The sequence below is a fragment of the Eurypyga helias genome, unplaced genomic scaffold, assembly GCF_000690775.1.
Source record: "Eurypyga helias isolate BGI_N326 unplaced genomic scaffold, ASM69077v1 scaffold18399, whole genome shotgun sequence".
Classification (NCBI taxonomy): Eukaryota; Metazoa; Chordata; class Aves; order Eurypygiformes; family Eurypygidae; genus Eurypyga; species Eurypyga helias.
The window spans coordinates 22,590-42,507 of NW_010270299.1; the positions used below are offsets into that span (position 1 = coordinate 22,590).

Here is a 19,918-nt window from a genome sequence, read left to right on the forward strand (position 1 = left end):
AGTTACTGTCAATAAAAACTTTTGCTAAAATCGTAAAGAGTAGCTTCACTAATACAAAAGTATATAAACATTGTACACGGATCCCAAGTAAAAAAGTACAATACTGTACTTGCATTTCATTTCAAAAGATACAGTTGTGACGATTCAAACTTGTACTATACAGGCAGTTAACTGGCTTTGGACTGGCTGCTGCTGTTGTCCGCGGAGCAGGCAGCTAATTCCGCGTGCGGCTGGCTTTCAGCTGTGCTGGGACACGGCCGTGCGCCACGGCTGTTTGCCTGAGTGAGTCGCTGGCTGTAGAACAGAATGTAAGCCTGAGCCTTGCATACTTCTTCCATAGTGCACATGTTGAGTTTCGAATCATTGCAGTGTACCCAGAATCCTGCAGTGAAAAACACACCAGAGCCACTCATCAGGACGCTGATCTGAACTAAATGAATGGTCGTTAATAATTAGGGAGTCCCGTTTAACAAGCTGCATAGAAATGACACACCTTTTCAGCTGATCCAGCGTACTGGCCTTTACGTTTCAGAAGGCCAGCTTAGCTTCCCCAGCTGCCTGAGGGCTTACAGCCAGAACACGGGGAACAAGCCTCCCGAACTGCTGCCGTCTACAGAACGGCAGTCCTCGGGCCAGGCGGGTCAGCAACTCCTTTTGTGCTTGAGGAAAGGCAGTAAGCTGCCAGCTGTCAACACCCCTTTCTCCCACACTCCCACAGATTTCACAGCTGGTTCCTACCTCCTTCCGAATTGTAGCAGTAGGCAGTGTAGTGCCCCGAGCCAAATCCTTTCCCGTGGTGCATTACCACAGCAGATAAGTCGTAGATAAAGCAGTCGGGCAGGAGGGACTTGAGGGATTCTCTGCAGCAATAAGGCTCCATGTTCAGCATCTGGTCAAAATTGACATGGACGCCAATCTTCTCACGGTGATTGCGTCCTGACCACCTGGACAGGTACGGCAAATGAAAATTTGCCTCTTTTTTCGAGGAAAAAAGCGTTCTGGATTATGCCTTAACACAACAAGTGTTACCTTCGCTATCGTCTTCGTGCACAAAATAAACGCTAGTTTGCACCCTTGTTTCCCTAGGCCTCCTCTTTCACTTCTCCTTTATTTCAAGGCCTTTCAGAATGTGTCTCTGGTACCTACCGTTCTCATCTTCCGAAACATCCACCCTAAGATGTGTGTAACGGTAAGTGCAAGGACTTCCCACGGATTACATCTCATTGCTCCTTCTCATCTACTCTAGCTCATTTTCAGTTTCGTTTGTGTTCAGGCCAGACTGTACTGACGCCTGGACTAAGAGTTCAGAGACACCGTCTCCCCTTCCTTACTCTCAGGCTGCCACACTGAGGTGTTTGGTTACACGAAGGTTACGCGACACTTCCACCGGATGCAATCTGGGTTTGTACGTGAGTATGAGCATTTACTCCACCTGAAGGTAACACAAGGTTAGTTTTTACCACAGCAAGGTTAGTAGGGTTTGACTAAAAAGAAGGATGAAATAATCTTAGTATTAAAGTAGTAGGAATTGGAGCAGGTATTAAATTAGTAGTAGGTATTAAAGTAGTTGGAATCCAGGAAGTCAACTCTCCACTTATAGCGTATCTTACAGGCGTTTTAATGAAACAAGGAGTTTCTAATAACTGTTTCTCATCACACTAGTAAAGAGAAGTGAAACTGATGCTGAAAAACATCGATCCCAAACACCGGAAGAGCAGGGCTGAAGCGGTCAGTCTGCCACACTGTGGTGGTAGCACTTACCTGAACCGTTTAAGGTGTAATCTGAGAACCTGAGGTAGTCGACACACCATAAGCTGCTTCTGAGCTTCTGTGAGTATAACTGGTTTAGAAGAAAACTTCCTTCGTTTTGCTGAAGCCAAACACACAGTTACACAATACAAATCTCAAAACCAGCCTTGTATTTCAGCCTAAGATTTATCCACCCCATGTCTGTGGACCTGAATAGCTACGGTCTGTGCCTCCTTAAAAAGGGCACGCTCCGAGAGCCAGTTTGCAAGGAGTATTTTATGATGCAGGTATAAAATACGTGTGGTCACACAGGCTAGTCACCTTAATTTAAAAAGCTGATGGGTTCTTCAGCTGGGAGTATCAGAATCCCCGTTAGCATGTGATCAGACTTTAGACAAAAGCAGCGTCACACTTTACAACACCCTCCGAGCCGCCCCATCCTCTAGGTGGTAATGAAAAGCCACCAAGCGACGACCACAGCAGGACTTGGGCTGCAGCATCCTTCTGAGACTCGCCGCGCTTCCGCAGTCGGTTCACTTTATGTTTTACACAGAGAACGTATGCATGAGTACATACTGCCTTTACTCACTGTTGCACTGGTCACACGCATATATCTTTCCTTCCAAAGCTTCTGTTTCTGTAAACTTGGCCAGCATTTCAGTCAGCAGACATGGATACGGAGACGACATCTCCTTGCCGTTGCAGTGATACCTCTCCGGAAACTCCAGGGATAGGTCCCAGAAAGGTTCTATGGTATTTGATTTATTGTCACAGGCAAGACATGTAACCTGTAAGATGATTATTTCAGCAGTTGCTTACTCTCCAAAACGTACATTGCTAAAAGTGTACCGTAACATACCTCTAAAAAGACTTTTTTTTCCCTGGAGATAACATGCAGCTGAAGACAAGACACAATCATTTAACAAAAGAAGTGATACACCCGATTTCTTTTCCCTGAAGCACCACGTCCAAATCTCTTACCATGAACAGGTACGGATTTTTATGTTTTACTGAGAAACAAAAGCAGTGTCAAAACAGCCTGCCTGGGACTGTCCGAGAGAAAGCAGCTGGCGGAGGCTCAGGAGTCCTTTGCCAAAAGAGAAACTCTCCCAAAGGAAAATTTACATGAAAGACAGAAACTACAATTCAGGTTAATATTTTTTAAAAAATCACAAAAAAAACCCCCACCAAAAAACCTCTCGCACGCAGAAAACAGCTGGGGATTTTAAAGTCGTAGCCTTCTTACTTTGTAAGTCTTTCAGAAAAGCCTGGATTAGGAAACACATTTCTTCAAAGAAAAAGTAACAGGTAAAAATAATTTATTCCTTCTTTCAGTAAGTGGATCCATCGTCACACTAGGGAAAGGACAAGCGGTAAGACAACATAAATAAAACGTCAAGAAGCGAAGAGACTCAACTTGGAAAACATGGATAATTCAGCAGGGGACAATTAATTTAGGGCAACATTCAGTATTCAGGAGAGCATGCTAAAAGCAGTAGCTCTTCCATACCAGAATGGCAACGCATTAGCTGTTGATCTGCAGTGGAAGGAGTCTTCAACTCCACCTGGAGTACTGTGTCCAGCTGTGGAACCTTCAACATCAGAAGGATACAGACTGGTTGGGGCGAGGCCAGAGGAGGCCACGAAGATGCTCAGAGGGCTGGAGCACCGCTGCTATGGGGACAGGCTGAGAGTTGGGCTTGTTCAGCCTGGAGAAGAGAAGGCTCCGTGGAGACCTTATTGGACCTTCCAGTACCTGAAGGGGCTACAAGGAAGCTGGGGGGGACTTTTTACAAGGGCCTGTAGTGACAGGACAAGGGGTAATGGGTTTAAATTGAAAGCAGGGAGATTTAGATTGGATATCAGGAAGAAATTGTTCACGGAGAGGGTGGTGAGGCACTGGAACAGGTTGCCCAGAGAAGCTGTGGATGCCCCATCCCTGGAAGTGTTCAAGGCCAGGCTGGATGAGGCTTTGAGCAACCTGGTCTAGTGGAGAGTGTCCCTGCCCATGGCAGGGGGGTTGGAACTGGATGGTCTTTAAGGTCCCTTCCAACCCAAACCATTCTGTGATTCTAAAAGGCACGTGAAGCTGCTTACAGGAGAGTGTCACATCCTTGGAGTCTTCCTCCAAAGGACCTCCACCCTTCCACGATCCAGGTGGATGAGAAACTTCTATTGGCAGCAGAATCTCTGCAGCAGCAAACCCCCATGTAGCCTCTAACAAGCATAGTTCATACGCGCTATAAGGAAATACCCGTAAGCGTGAAGCGTGTGAGTGACTAAAGGCACGCTCACCTGGGTGTGCTCAGTGCAACACAGCACAACACAATCCTGAAGTGTGGTTACCTGGGTCTTCTACAGAGTGCGTGTGTTTGCTGGCCTATAAGCTGCAGCTGGCTGCCAACGCCAGCAGCTCTAACCTCACTGCTCTAGAAAAGACACATTCTGGAACAAGTGGAATTTCAGTTGGGCTCAGATAGGTAACTTGGCCAGAACTTCCATAAGCATCCAACACGTTCCCACCTCAACAACTCGACTTTCCCACCGAAAGCATTAAAGGAACTCAGCACTTTCATACAGACCCAGCTGTCACGGTGCTGTTATCAGCTCAGAGTAACAGCCCGGGCTGCCGAGATGCCACCACTCACGTTTTACAGTAAGCGGAGTCTCAAATATCTCCCTAAGTTTGCACAAATAATTGCCAAATTACATTTCTATGAGCGTGCTTCCTATTGGGGAGAACACCACCAGTTCTTTGGAACAAGTAAGACAAAGACGTAGTAATAAAGGAATGAAAATCCACGGGGGATCCATATGTTGTTATTCCACAGGCAGGCCTTTGGCGCTGCTCTACCCCAGTTAGGTTACAGCGCTGGTTTGGTTAGTGAGCCCACCCAAGCCTAAACCGCCCTCCGTTTTGGTCAAGTGGTCAAGAGCTCCTTTGTTTGCCCCTGAAGGTTTGCCGTTAGGTAATTATTCACCCTGCTTGGTCTGTTACTTCGCGATGGTTTACGCGCAGACAGATCTGTCACCTTACGGTCCCTTCCTCCTAGGTGTTTTCGCGAGTAATTATTTAATGCGTTCGTTAGCTACAGTGGCTTTATACACAACCTGTGCATTAGTTACCCCATGAGCATGTCGTTTGTGCACCCGCACACGTGTTCAGCAGCAGAGTTCAGCGAGCTGAGAGCTGCTAAGAAGCAGCAAACCCGCTGCCTCGTTCTTAGAAAACAAAACTTTGAACCTACACGGCAGAAAAGAGGAGAATCTTCTGTTTCAGTTTACACTGACGGGAGATTCTTTTGTAAGTGCCAACATCTGGCAGCATTTCAAAGCCACAAACTATTAGTAATTCAGAGCTGGAATCTAGACTTGGAGACAGAATGCTACGTTTGGCCAGAGTTCAAGCTAACTCCAGCATAAACACAGAATGACTAATAGATTTCTGCTGTACAAACGGGTGAGTTTGTTGGGCCAAAAGTTTATTTAAGTGACGAGTTACTTAAGAATTTGTTGCACACGCATGCACGCGGAACGTTAACAGGCTCAGAGTGAAGTACGCACATGAACTCGGTGCAGGTGATTTAACAAGTTCTGAGGTTTTGAATTTCGTGTATAATGTTAACGATCTGGGTTATTTCACGATCCCATTTCCAGTTTGTAGGTACGATCCCAAAGAATAAAAAAAATAATCCATCCACCTTCCAATTTTTGCCTCTCAGAAAAGCAAGAAAGATAAGAAGCAGCGCTATCGCATCATTTGATGTCAGACACCTGTGAGCAAAGCGGATTTGTGTTGACAAATTCCTGGACTGATGGAGAGGGGCACCGATCTCCTCGAATGCCAGACGCTACTCCTCACCCTGCGGCTGCAGCAGTTACATTCCGAACAAGCTATCTGGGATCCGCGTACTTGCCGACAGCCAGGCAACCTGACCTATTGGGACAGGCGTACACCCAGCCCTATCAGCCGCACTGCGCTCGCCACTCCTGTATGCCCCTCACTCGATGGTAAACGAGAGGAAATTCAGGGCTGGAACAAAGGCTGGAAGTGTTTATTGTAGCCAGGCCCAATTTTACAAACTGGCTTACTTGACACAAGGATCCCTCCCCTCCTGAGGAATCCATCCGCACTGGCCTGTCCATCAGCACGGCCTTCCCAACATGCCCATCGCTCTCCTTTCTGCCCTAATCCGGACTCCTTTATCTCACACTCCTCTGCCCTTCACACACCACAACCCAGATTCTCTTTTTTCATGAAAAGCACTGAAATTGCATGAACTGCTCAAAAGTTGCTTGAACAAGAGGGTTTTTTTTAAAAAAAAAAAATCCACACAACAAACACAACACTAAACACCCACCCACCACAAAAAATACCAAACATGAAGTCAAAGGGCTGGCAAAAACTTTATGTACTTGTCCACTGTAACTTCTTAAGCTGTGAGTGTGCACGACAATAGGGAAGGGAGTCTGCTCTAGCATCTGGCTAGTGACACGTATCTTTTTAGGAGAATCTTATGAAGTCAGAGTTTAATTTTACCTCCTCATTACATTCCATAATTGCTGTTTTAAGAAGCCTTAATGCTGTCATTTATAACAAAGCTGCAGGAGAAGTTTACATTAGAGCAAGTAAATGACTGTTCTTAGCTCGTCTGAAAGCTCTACCGTGTGTTGTGCGCTGAGCACCCTACCCTCTCCTGCCCCGAAACATGGGCCCTATATCCAACTGTTTGGTTAAAGCTCAGTATTCAATCATGGGCCGAAGGCCAGACTGAAAAGGGCTGGATCAAACTGCTTGATTTGAGCTAAGCAGGGAGGCCACTCAGACGAGCATCATGGTGCCCACACTATTGTGAGGGACAGCCACTGCCCAACATGGCACTCAGCCTAAACGCAGCCGAAGAAAATAGTTAACGCGCTGCTGCAGAAGCGCCAATTCCACCATCAACCGCTTTGCCCGTGTTCCCTGCACTTCCAAGGAAGACAGACAACTGTTGCCCATCTCTGCTCCGATTCTTTTCTTTGGTTTCTAAGCACAGTTAAGATGGCCAGTCCCAGTTTTGTGCTTTCATCACTAATTAAGTTTTCACGGTATGAGACATATACGGAAAGAGTAGTGACTGCTTTTTTCCCCACAACAAAGTAATTAAAGTAGGAGAGTTCTAGGATGCTGCTACAATATGGAATTCCACATGACAGTCCATACTGTATTCAGTCATAAAAACAACTAAACTTTGTGGTGATGAGCACACACTATCATCAAAATGATCTCTGCGTAAGTGCAGAACTCCTACCTGAAAACCTCCCATCTTCTCACCGTTTTTAATAGCCTATTCATAGAATCATAGAATCACAGAATAGTTTGGGTTGGAAGGGACCTTAAAGCCCATCCAGTTCCAACCCCCCTGCCGTGGGCAGGGACACCTTCCACTAGACCAGGTTGCTCAAAGCCTCATCCAGCCTGGCCTTGAACACTTCCAGGGATGGGGCATCCACAGCTTCTCTGGGCAACCTGTGCCAGTGCCTCACCACCCTCTCCAGGAAGAATTTCTTCCTGATACCTAATCCAAACCTCCCCACTTTCAATTTTAACCCATATTCAGCATGAGACGGAATGTCCAGCACCGCGTGACAGACGCCCTCAGCATTATCCCCCGAACTTCAACTCACAGCATCCCACCAAACACTGAAGGGATTTACACAACCCAAAGAGTGCGGATTTCCGCTTCGCTCCGACAATCTGTCCTGAAATACACCAGCTGGGCAAGTAAGATGGAGCAAGACTTAGAAGCAGAGCCACTGCCTTTTAAAACTTCTGACGTCGTTTACATACTACACTGGCTAGAACCTGCTTCGCTCTCTAGGTCTCGGCAGACTCACTCCTTCCAGCAATGCACTGTTCTGCCGTGTGGAGCGGGGCAGGGGCAGGCACTCTGCTCAGATTCCATCTTAAGCGTGATCAGGAAGTAATCACACGGTCTCTCGCTTTGTCGGTTTGTGTCTGATTTTAAGGCTGCCTAGGGAAGCTGAAAGCTAGTTCTTGCTAGTCACTGCTGTAATAAATGGTGAATTAGTGAGAAAAAACCTCCCAGCCCAAGACGCGATTATCCTAAGAAACGGCAGCTGAGCACAAGCTCGCCGTGGAGGAAACTCGTCAGTACACGGGCATGGCCACCGCTCCTCACGTTCACTGCTGTCTGGCGTTGCTGTCACAGAGATCTAGGCAGAGAGCTCCACATAAGGCACCAGGTTCAAAAGCAGTGGAATCCTCACAAACGACTGTCAAAACTCACCCTGAACAAACAGTTTCTAAAGGGTCCCTCACCACTCCGAAAAGATGTTAAAAGTACGTATCTTTGATCATTTACATTAAATTTGAATGTAATCAACAGCACTCTTGAAAGAACTCATCACCGACAATTTACTGCCTTCCAGCACGCACCAGTTCAGTAAAACACTGAGTCCACAGCTCTCACAAATCAGCACAAACCTGGATTCTTCTCCTCCCTCACTTGTCCTTATTTAGGGACAGAAAACACCCCTCCCACTTGCCTACACCTAGAAACCACCCCTGATTAAAGTGAAAGGACAGAAGGAGCTGGCTGATGGCATTCCAAGGCCATCCTCCATCTCTGAAAGGTCCTGGCCACCAGGGGAGGTCCCCAAGCAGAGGAAGAAACCAGCGTCATCCTCTCTTCAAAAAGGAGGATCTGGGGAACTACAGGCCAGTCAGCAACACCTTGATCTGTGGGAAGGCTGATGGAGCCAATAATCCCGGAAACCATTTCCGGAGACAATAAGGGTAAGATGATGATTGGGAGCAAGCACTGTGGATTTATGATGGGAAAAATTACACGTGACCAACCTGGTAGTCTTTTTACTGAAGTGAGATAACTGGTGCAGACAACCAGTGGATGAGCAGTTGTTTATCGTTACTTCGGTGAGGCTTTCTTTCAACACTGCACCCCATGCCGTGCCCACGGAAAAATGGTAAAGTGCAGGCTAGACACGGGGAGAGCGAGGTGGCCTGAAAAGTGAATGAACTGCCAGGCTCAGTGCACTGTGGTCAGCGGCATGGAATGCAGACCCAGCACAGGCACTAGTGGTGTGTGTGCCCAGGGGTTGGTACTGGGGCCAATCTGTTAAACCCTCGGCAGGTCTGCAGAGGATACAAACCTGGGAGCAGTGTCCAATACACTGGAGGGTCGTGCTGCCTTCCAGAGGGACCCAGACAGGCTGGAGAAAAGGGCCAACAGGAACCTCACGCAGTTCAACAAGGGAAAGGCCACGTCCTGCGCCTGGGCAGGAACAGCCCCAGGCACCAGCACAGCCTGGGAAGCAGCTCCCAGAGAAGGACCCGAGGGACAAGGTGACCACGAGCCAGCAACATGCCCTTATGGCAAAGCAGGACAACAGCCTCCAAGGCTGCCCCAGGCAGAGCATCATCAGGGGGTGACCCTTCCCCTCCTCAGCCCTGGCGAGACACAGACAGAGGGCTGGGTCCGGTGCTGAGCTCCCCAGAAAAAAGAGACACGGACGTGCTGGACTGAGTCCACCAACGGGGCAGGAAGAAGATGAAAGGGCTTGGGGCATCTGATATACCAGGAGAGGCTGAGAGAGATGTGAGGGTTCACCCTGGAGAAGCAGAGCTTAGTGGGGGATCCTATCCATGTGTGGAAATACCTGATGGGGGGAGTAAAGAAGATTGAGCCAGGCTCTTCTCAGCAGTGCCCAGCAGAGACAGGAGAAGAGGAAACACACACGAAGTTCCATTTAGATGGAAGAAGAAACTGTTGCTGTGAGGCTGGTCTAGCACTGGCACAGGCTGCCCAGAGAGGCTGTGGGGTCTCCACCCTTGGTGCTGTTTAAAACCCAGCTGCACACAGCCCTCACCAAGCTGTTCCAGCCCACCCTGTTTTCATCAGAGCTGGGCTAGATGCCTCCCAGAAGTCCCTTCCAACCTCAACAGTTCTGTGTGAGCACGTGCATGTGCCATGAACTTAACTTTCAGGAAGTTATCAGAAGAATAAAGAATACAAGCCAAGCAACTGAGGAAAGATAAAATATTTGGTAACAAAAATAAAGTTTTCTAATATTTGATCTTTAATGACGACTTTGACAAGTTATTTTGTTATTATTAGGCTCAAATATACCTTTACATCTATTCACACACAATATCAAGAATACTAAAGAGATACAGAACTCTTAAATAATGCCAAAGTAATCACTCAGAGTAAGTAAAACCAGTTAGAATCATCCTGTCTGGCTTACAGAGAATTTCTTTCCTGGTAATTTTCAAAAGAGCCTTATTTTGAACTTTGGGAAGGTTTTAAGGTTTTACCAACAGAGTGGCAGAAGTTTTACCAATGCAGTGGCCAAAAAGCACAAGATACACAAAACATCCAGTATCAGTTTTCCTTAGTAGCTACCACTTCTTAGTTCCAGAAAGTTCCTTACTGTATGGGTTGAACTGGGAGACGGTTATATTGGGCAATCCATTTGAGACATGCATGTGCTATACTCCAGTGTCTCTCAAATCAGCCGTACCAGTGATACATTTCTATTCTATCACCATTTTTGATGTCTTGATAGTCTCGACTCAGACTTTTTGTGATTATTAAAATCTTCAAAGATACAATCTAGAATGACCCAACAGCTGTGTACTCCACGTTATCCTAAGGGTAAGGCAATTTAGTCAAAAAGCTGAGGTTGAAGAGGTAAAAGCTGTGTCCACACGTAAGATTTTGCTAGTATAAACATCTGCAAATTTCCTAGATCTGCTAGGCTGGCTTCCTAGGTCAGCCAGATTGTCTACATCACCTTTCACAAACACTTGATACTGGTTTTCCTGCCTCCCTCTCCCCAGTATGCATTATCCTGACAAAAAAAAAAAATACTGGTGTAACTATACACAGCAGAGCTTCTGCTAGCATGATTTCTGTGGATATGCGGGGGGCAATTTTCCCAAAGCAGTGCTGAAAAATATATATTTACTTTGGAAGCTAAAGTCTGCTACTTCAATTTCTGGATTTTTAAAAATATACCTGCCCATTTCCTTGGTTAATAGAGGCAAAATTTGAAATAAATATACTTTAAAAATTGTTGCATACTGTGCTATTTGGCTGGGACCATTCAAAAAACACAAGGCAAAAAACTCGAGAGAGACGATCGCTAACCTACTTCAGCTCTTGAAGTGTACCACAAAGAGCTGTGGAACACTACGGGTCAGTTTACCACTGGCACATCATTTCATAGTGTAGTATCTTCTCCCTTCCCGCTGACAGACCAAGGACAGGAGACAGTGGGTACCTTCCACAAGAAGCACTGAGGGATTGAAGTTACTGGGATTTTAATAGACATACTGCCATCTGCTTACCGTCCCAATGGGGTGGAGGGGGACAAGCCACTGCTCCAGCAGATCTGCTCTGAAAGCACAGTTCACAAGATACAGACCCCTTTACCCAGTAAGTGCTACAGCACAACTTTCTCCAGGCAGTTACTGGGGGAAGGAAGACTAGCATGTGAAAGAGGAAAGAATAGATGGGAAGGGTTTTGTAGCTAAATAACCATTTTTACTTCCCTTAGATGTACTGGATATGGAAGCTTCACAGTCTGTACTGCAGAGTAAAAACCTGCAATCCTAACAAGGATATTGGAATAAATAAGTAATAAAAGTCAAGAGGCAATCTTCATACTATTCCCGAGTTACTCACTACCTAGTCTAGTAGTCCATAAAATAGTAAAATATTTCAAGGGGTAGATGAGGAAGACTTACTTTAAATCAGCTGAGAATATAACAAACCAAACCCAACTCATATAAAATGTGCACTTGTTTCGACATCGCCTAAAGCTTTTCCTAGTTATCAAAAAGCAATCTGCATAAGATTCTCACACGCTCAGTTTTCTCCTTTCTTAATCTTGTATCCTAAATTCAGTTAGTGCTGAACCAGGCAGCCCTTTCACTAGCAACAGACTTTGGCAAACTCAGGGTTACGACTTCCCTTCAGGTTCAAATAGAAGGGCTAGAAGAAGAGGGAAAATGTTTTATTGCACATGTGAAAGTAATGTGAAACCTTAGTAAACATACAGCTTATCTGCACTGCCACTGATCCTCTCTGTGTGCTCCAGAGTAGTTCATAGTATTCCTGAGGTTTGAAGGTCAAGAAGATTGACTTCTCTGCACTCGAGTATCTCAGAGAATCAACCACCTTTAAGTGACCTTTTCACTACAAAGGGATAGTACGTATAACAACTTTTTTAGTCACCCTAAACCAGAAGGCAACTGCACACAGAAACAAGCTTCTCAATTCCCTTTATTCACTCAATTAAGATGTAGCTTATTAAACACCCTAGACTAAAATCCCACCCTATTATTAATAAATGCAGCAGGCTATGTCTCCAACCATCCACTAGAGACAAACCGTGGTACTGTTACAGCTTGTAGGTCGATACACTCCTTGCCTTTAACCACTGACACTGTCAAAGACAGAATGACAAAGCAAGAAGTCTCTCACATGTTTCTTCAGCCCTGCATGGGTGTTTTCTTGCCTTTTCTGTTAACTTCATTACAGCAGTTTGTAGCAGTTCTGACAAACGCCCAGCCAATTCACGGCGCAGGAATCTTACTGAGAGGAAAGTAATTACCCAAGAGTTTTTAAAGCTCATCCTTCCATATGCAAACATCAGGGATTGAATCACTAAGATGACCTGAACATATTTTATCAAGGAAAAAATGTAAAGCTTCAGGGGTTACCTTTTGCTTTTAATACTTATTCCTGTTTAAAAAGTGTGAGTGAGGACCAAACTGAAACAAAGGAGTGTCAGAAGACAAAGGGACCATCAGGAGGAATTCTCACTATTCCCTGCTCTGGTTTCAGAAAGGTGGGAGGGTTTCTAGTCACAAGCCCCTTCACATAACAAAGCTAAAAACCTGTGAAAGAAGGGGTACTGCTGACATAATGCTGGTATCTTCAGAGCCTTGAAAATTCTTCAGAAACATGAATACTGTAAGAAGGCTTGGAATGCAAACAAACCATGGCAGTATACTTAGGCAATTATTTTGTTTCACGAACAAAGTCACTATTTTGGAAAGGAATGTGATTTTCAGATAGAAAGCTTTAATGACATCATACACTAGACACAGATCAGCGCACAAGATACGTTAACCTGCCCAAGGAAAGGAAGTATGTCAGCAGAAATGCTCTTAGGCTTGGCCAAATGTAAGGCAGAGGATGATACGTTTTTATTAGTAGACAGAACTGCTTCTAGTGGTTAGGCAAAACCTGATGATGACCTAAACTTATGCTGTAAACAGTCCTGTTATCTTATTACAAAGTTTAGCAGTAAACAATCCTACCTTAGTCAAAACCCACTTGGATTTCAAGCTTCACATCCTAAAACACCAAACCATCCATCAAATAGTCAGAATAATGGGAACATCCACACTGTTGTTGATTTGTGTTAAGCCTCTTCTCCTTTACACAACATACCCAATCAAAGCTTCTGCACTCCCTCAGTCATGTGTGCATGCATACTAAACGTCAATTCCAGGGGGCCAAGGCTTTCTCAACCTCTGTCCCTGTTGCAGTGGGGTCAGTTTCTGGATAATTCAACAGAAACCAGCATTTGTTTGGTCAGTCTGTTCTCAGCCAGTTTGTACACACACAGACGTGGGATATGCATAACAGTAAGTGGACTTAACAGGAAGCTGAGAAGAGGGAAGAGAGTAGTCAGGCAGAAAAGAAGGAAAACAAGCGTTGTCTCCACCCCACAAATTTGGTTCCTGTGTTGACAGTCCTCCCGTATCTTTGTGTTGTAACAGAAAAGAAGTATTAGTATTCCCTAACACAGCATCATGACACACAATTACTCTGTAGCAGTCAATCTCAAATTCAAGTTACCTACTGAAATAATACCCTTCTTGGCATCCACTACCTAATCAGTTTCCACTTAGACGACATTAACACCTTCCTTAACACCTTTTATCTAGTTATCACTGTAGTGATAAGCTAGATAGTTAAAACTGTAAATTCTTTATTCCTTAGTGATAAGCTAGATATTTGCAGGAATAAAGAATTTACAGTTTTAACTTAGATGGTGCTTAACATCTCCCCATTCCTCCCAAGTAGTTACGAATGTATTAAAGCATCCCCATCACTGACCAGTATAAATCCATAACTACAAAATATTACACACCTTAACGAAAAAAACCCACAAACAAACAAAAATCAAACCATAAAACATACCTGACTTAATAGCTGTCCATGAAAAACGTTGTTAACCACATTCAAAACCTGTTTTATAAGTTTTCTTTGAGAAGCAGGGATGAGAGCTGGGTATCTGGTGCCCGTAGCCGCCAGTTCCTGCTGCACTTTATCCAAAAGTTCACAGAGAAATTCCTGAGCATCTTGCTGGGCATATCCTCTAAAGGCCGGAATTAGTCTCCACACAGAATGAAGCATAGCAAAAGGAGACACTAGCGCCCATTTGCCAGACCACATAACTTGGAACAGAGTGTGCAGCTCATGGCAGAGAGAAATATGCTTTGAACTGGGCTCCCTGGGCTGAATAAGTTCCATATTTCTACTTTTTGATGCACCTCCACTTAATCCAGAGGACAAACTAGGCCGCCTCACAGAGGATGATCCCTTTATTTTCTCTTGGTTCTCATTCACACATAACGTCGAGGCAGCTATTGACAGGTGTTTAGATGAAGATCTGGTTTTACCGTTGGTTGCTGTTGCCAGCAGTTCCTGAGTTTGGTTGAGATCAAGCTTTAAAAAGCATTCTCGAAAAATAAGTAAGTGACTTAATACCTGCAGGATAGAATTCATATAGCATGTATTTCCCAGGTTTCTCAGCCCTGTCACCCCAGGAGTCACCGTGGGCCTTCGTTTAACTGGAGAGTCACTCAGCTTTTTCAGTCTTACTTCATCTGAGGTATATGTTTCTTTCGACTCTGCCACAGATTCCACGTTTGGTGATGGTTTTTGCAGGCAGGGTGCTGCTGCTGAGGGCGTTCTAATCTGATTTTGTAAACGACTGCTCTTTCTTGGAGGCATCTTTTCCATCTCTGCTTTCAACTCCCGCTTTCGTTCTTGTCTTCTCTTCCTCGCTTTGTCCCTTCTTTCCTCTGCTTCTTCACGACGTTTTTCTTCTTCCAAGATCTTTTTCCCAGTAGGTGTCAACTCCAGCCATGATCTGAAAATTTTTCCCAGGAACGCACGCCGTCGGTGCCAGAGAGCCGTGAACATGCGATCTTCCTTCCGAAGCAAAGCCTGGGCACCACCATGTGAAAGGTAAGAATCATCACTTGTGCCCATAGAACGCAAAGTCCTCCCGCTTCGAGTAGTGCACTCATAGTTTTGACTCTTGATTGCACTTAATGTACTTCGCAGCAGTTTTAAATCACCAGTTGCGTTATCATTAAGAACATAATCATCGCAGAGATAACAGAAAACATACAGCTCGTTTACTTCCAACGCCACTGGGTGACTGCTCTCCTGAAAGTGCTTTAGTGCATGTTCTTCAATGTATCTTCCGCAGGCCACGTGCGAGCAGCTGAGGCATGCCCACACAGACTCCGTAGTATTGCAGTCCACGCAATGCCATTTCTGAGGATTGAGAATGGAGTGATCTTGGGCCAGCCGCAGACGTCCTACGTGCTTACACTTATCCATTGTTAAAACTGAAATTGCAGAGATACGCTGGCAAAACACATCATCCAAACTATTTTCTGTCCATGATATTTCAATCTGCGACTTAAAAAAAAAAAAAAATTAAAACCCCAATAAAAGGTTGTGAGTTACAGTTCATAAATCCCAGCTGCATCACTTTTACAGGTGTCAGTATACCAAACTCCTACTTGAGAGTAAGATCATGCTCTCCATCCAGCTACATCCCACCAAACATACAGAGGCAGTCAGTTACGTGCAGCCACTATCAGCGTCAGCAGCAGCAGTTTGATGTCCAGACTAAGCGGCCTGAACACCACTGTTCACATTCCTACTACCTCTTGGCTCGGAACTGAAGCACTAGCTAATACTTTAAATTAGGGCTGGGGGTTTTTAAAGGAGCACTGATTTAGTCACAAGACACTGTTGCAGAGTTTAGGTACAAACACAACTTAAAACGGCACAGGTTGCCCAGAAAAGCTGTGGATGCCCCATCCCTGGCAGTATTCAAGGTCAGGTTGGCCAGGGCTCTGAGCAACCTGATCTGGTGGGAGAGGTCCCTGCTCACTGCAGGGGGCTTGGACTAGAAAGTCTTTGAAGTTCCCTCCCAACCCAAACCATTCTGTGATTCTATGATTCTGAAATGTTCCTATTAATTCTGTCCCTAAGCATACAGGTACAGAAGTGCAAAGTTCACTTAAATTTATTATGTTTACACACTGCCAACAGTTCAGACAGATGGGGCTTTATACAACTCAAGCCCTTAATTAAACCACACCTTAAATTAAATCACTGCACCTTTGTGCTCAGGCAAGGCCATTACACCAGTGCTTTCCACAACAATGTATCTTCAGTAAGTACGTTTTAACCTGCCATCCTAACACTTCCAAAGGAAAAAGAGTGAGTAGGAAAAGCAGAGCTTCGTTTCTTCATAAGATGGAAATACCATTAAACACCCATCACAGTTGCTGCAAACTTTACAAAAACCTCCATTTTGAACAGATCTTTCTAATTCATGTCTTCAAAAATATCACTTAAAACACTGGCTAGTGCCGGCTTACATCCTTTAATAAGTTTATGGGTAGCATTAATTTATTCAAAGCTGCTGTATTTGCTTTCTCCTACAAGATGCATTTACCTAAAGCAAACAGGCAGGCCCTGACTAACAAAAAATAAAGAGACGGTGATTCTTTATGTTTGTACCATCTTTTTTTCAACTGTCTCTAGTTGAGAGATACAATCTAGAGACAGAGTGAGGAAGTAATTATATTTGATCGAGGTTGTTGGTGCTCACGATGTCGCGGACTAGAAGGACTAAATAGCAGCCAGCACCAGTATCATTATGCATAGTACTCGCATGGGGAAACCCAAAATACTGTATTCTGACTATTATCCTTGCCTATGCTAGTATTTCTCCATTTTTACAGTCCTGAAACACACAAGAATAGGTTACTCAATTATTCAATTTAGAACAGACGTCTAGGTTAGAATAAGCATTAGTTTGAGGGAACTCTAATACACAATGACGTGACACTGCTAAGGAAAGGAAACAGGTTAGAAGTTGCAGCTGCATAGGAAAGCAGCTTTATTTTTCATCTGGTACTTAGACACAAACTGTACGTAAGAGATTTAACAAGTAAAATAGCTTCAATTGGTTAAGTGGCCCACATCTCGTGCCTTTTAAAAGGTCACAACACAGACAGCAGCATAAGAGCTGTAACAACTCTCCAAGCACATCGCCAGCATCCAGCACTGCATGTGTTATGTAGGTCCTACTCTCTGATACGAAAAAGGTTGAGCCAGCTGTAGTGAACTGGTAAAGTGTACACAGCTTTACACACCCACATTAATAATTCTCATTCCATTTATTTACGAGTTGTCTCCAGTTCATACTAACTGTATTGAAGACCTTCAGGTGCCATGACCTCGGGGTACCCATTTGGTAATTCCCAGATTAAGTACCAGTCATAGTGTATCACGGGAGGTCAGGATCCCTTGTGTGCTATGGTCAACAGATCACAAAAATAATGGCTTGCTGAGCTTTTTTCAGCTTGCGAGCATCCACAACATTCACTCCTTCTAAAAAGGCAGTCTATTCACAGGCTGCTAATGAGATTCTTTTACAAATAGTCGTGCATACCAAGTTTGCTTCTTATATTGTCTTCATAAATATAGTAAGACCACTAGTGCTATCCCATGTCTTGTCCTAGTCTGACATCCTGTTCTCCCCAACAAAGCAGAGCTCTTCTAACACTGATAAAGTGCACATAAATTTCAGAGTTGGACGATGAATGTTAATTCTTCCTTGAGTATTAAATCAACACCCATGTAAGGCGCGCTGCAAGAATTAAGTATCGTAGACAGGACTTTAAGAGACAAGACTCATCTTTGTGGTTTTGGGCTAACAGAAATAGATTCTCCTGCGTAACATATTAGTAACGGTCCTTTCCAGCAGGCCAGAAAAGAACACTAAACCCTGCCTTCCCACAGGGCTGTCACATACAGCAATGCTGTCAGTCAGAGTCGGAGAGGTCGACCCTTTCTGGTTTTGTTAAAGTCGCTGTGTAAACACTGCCTTATTTTTCCTTCTTCTTTAATGTTATATGGTCAGAAAATCCATTTTCCTCCATTTTAAAAACATTATCAAGAGTGAAACTACTTACGTGCCTCAGCGTAAGAAGATGCTGGGCTGAGGACAAAAGCAGTCTGACGATTTCAGGGCGACCACTGCGTAAACCTGGGTTGCACAATCAAGCTCTTCATGCAAAAGCAACTCGATTCTACGAAAGCGCAAGACCAGCGCCTTGAAGAGAAAAACCTAAGAGCCCAGCTCCCCCGCCAGCAGCCCAGCCAGCAGGACGTTTTCCCACCTACGTCGATGTGTGGAGAAAGGAGATGGGTTGGGAGGGGGGAGGGGGAGGAAACAATCGCGACATGGGAGAAGTCTTTCTTTGAAGAAAATGTGAAGAAATAAAAATGCAGAGTTGGGTCGAAAAGAAAGAAGTATCTGAGAAGAGGGTGAAAATGCTAAAAGTACAAAAGGGAGAGCCAACTTCAGCGGAGCGTCAGGCAGCAGCACACTGACAGCGTGAATGACGTGGAGCACTGAAGTACCGAGCCTGCGCCAAGACACAAAACTTAAAAACTTTACCTTAGAGCCAAGACTTGGCAAGACACAATAGCTCGGGGAAAAACCAGGAGCCAAGTGACAGAAAACGGTGAAAGAAACCCCAAAAAAATCCTGCCTACTCATTCCCACGCCTACTAGAAAGCTGCAGCTGGAATAAAATAGGACAAGCAAACGCTCCGACCTTAAAATTCCCTACAGAAAGTTATTCAGCGCTCGGTTCTGCATTCTTCTCTCCCGAGGCTCAGTTCTGTGCACACACACAAAGAAACTGTGAATTACTTGACCAGCACTTCAGAGATCAAGCCCCCCTGTGTTCTTGGGGCAGACCTGAGCTGAAGCAGTAAGCAAAATACCAACATACAGAATAGCACTGCTGAAAGCATTAAGTTGTCTGGGAAAACAGATATACGCAAAGTCTTTTCTTGTGCCGGTTTCACGAGGATGAACTAAAGATATATGGAATGGGGTTGGGTTTTTTTTTTCTTCATTTAACTATATTTCAACCTTATCGACCTGCTCATTTCTTTAGTTTCACTAAAGAATGGCTGGGAAAATGCACGTTTTGGGATAACTCGTGAGCTGAAAAGTACTCGACGTCAAAAAGCAACTTAGCAGTCAAGAAAATGTGTTTTCCTTCCATTCGTGTTTCACGTAAACAAGCAATTAAGATTCAGCTTCGCAGCTGATCAATTTAAAAACTGTAACTCTGAATATAAACAAAAGGAAATGTTTTTCCCTTAGCCACTACTTTCGGAGTTAACTGCTTGGCACGTAAATGAAGAAATAAATATTCTATCTCAAGCGTTAAACGAGAAATGCAGTACATAGATTTACTAATACACACACGTGTGCGTGCGCCCGGGTGTGCATTAATATTCTGGCTTTAAATCAGACGACAGTTTACCAACTGCTTTTCGCCAGGTTCAGAGTACCTGTTTAGCACCCGAAAAGCCACGAACCACGGGTACCTGAACAACTGAACGTCTGAGATAACGAGCCTGCTAACCAGAAGACAGATGTACCGCCTTACTGCTTCCTCAAACCTTTTTTTTTTTTTTAAATGTAAGAAAACAACGCAACAAAACACTGATGGGCAGATCTTCAAGCTGTGCTACAGTCCTGCAGGCGGAACAGTAAGGCTTTAAAAAAAAAAAATCAAAGCAGCACTTCAAAGGGAAATTTTGTAAATGATTTCCGATTTTTAACAGTACAGCCTTTGACAAGGACCGCCCCCCGCCCCCACCGGAGCAACAGACCCTCATTTAACCGCTTTTTCTCGGCCAGCCAAGGCAGTAGGCACGGCGTGCGGGCTGGAAGCGGGCACTGCCACCCCGCACCGGCACGGCGTGACGCTCAGGGTCTCCCG

General features: G+C 44.8%; 1 protein-coding gene across 1 annotated transcript; it reads right to left on the reverse strand.

Annotated features, from left to right (window-relative positions):
* Nucleotides 1-167: 167 nt before the first annotated feature.
* Nucleotides 168-16,306, reverse strand: USP44 (ubiquitin specific peptidase 44). The gene is made up of 6 exons (XM_010158401.1): nt 16,201-16,306; nt 13,995-15,509; nt 2,339-2,537; nt 1,762-1,870; nt 739-944; nt 168-382 (listed from the first exon to the last, which is right to left on the reverse strand). The coding sequence occupies exons 2-6, from the start codon at nt 15,426-15,428 to the stop codon at nt 168-170; spliced, it is 2,163 nt and encodes a 720-aa protein (XP_010156703.1). The 5' UTR covers nt 15,429-15,509; nt 16,201-16,306.
* Between the last annotated feature and the right edge of the window lie 3,612 nt (nt 16,307-19,918).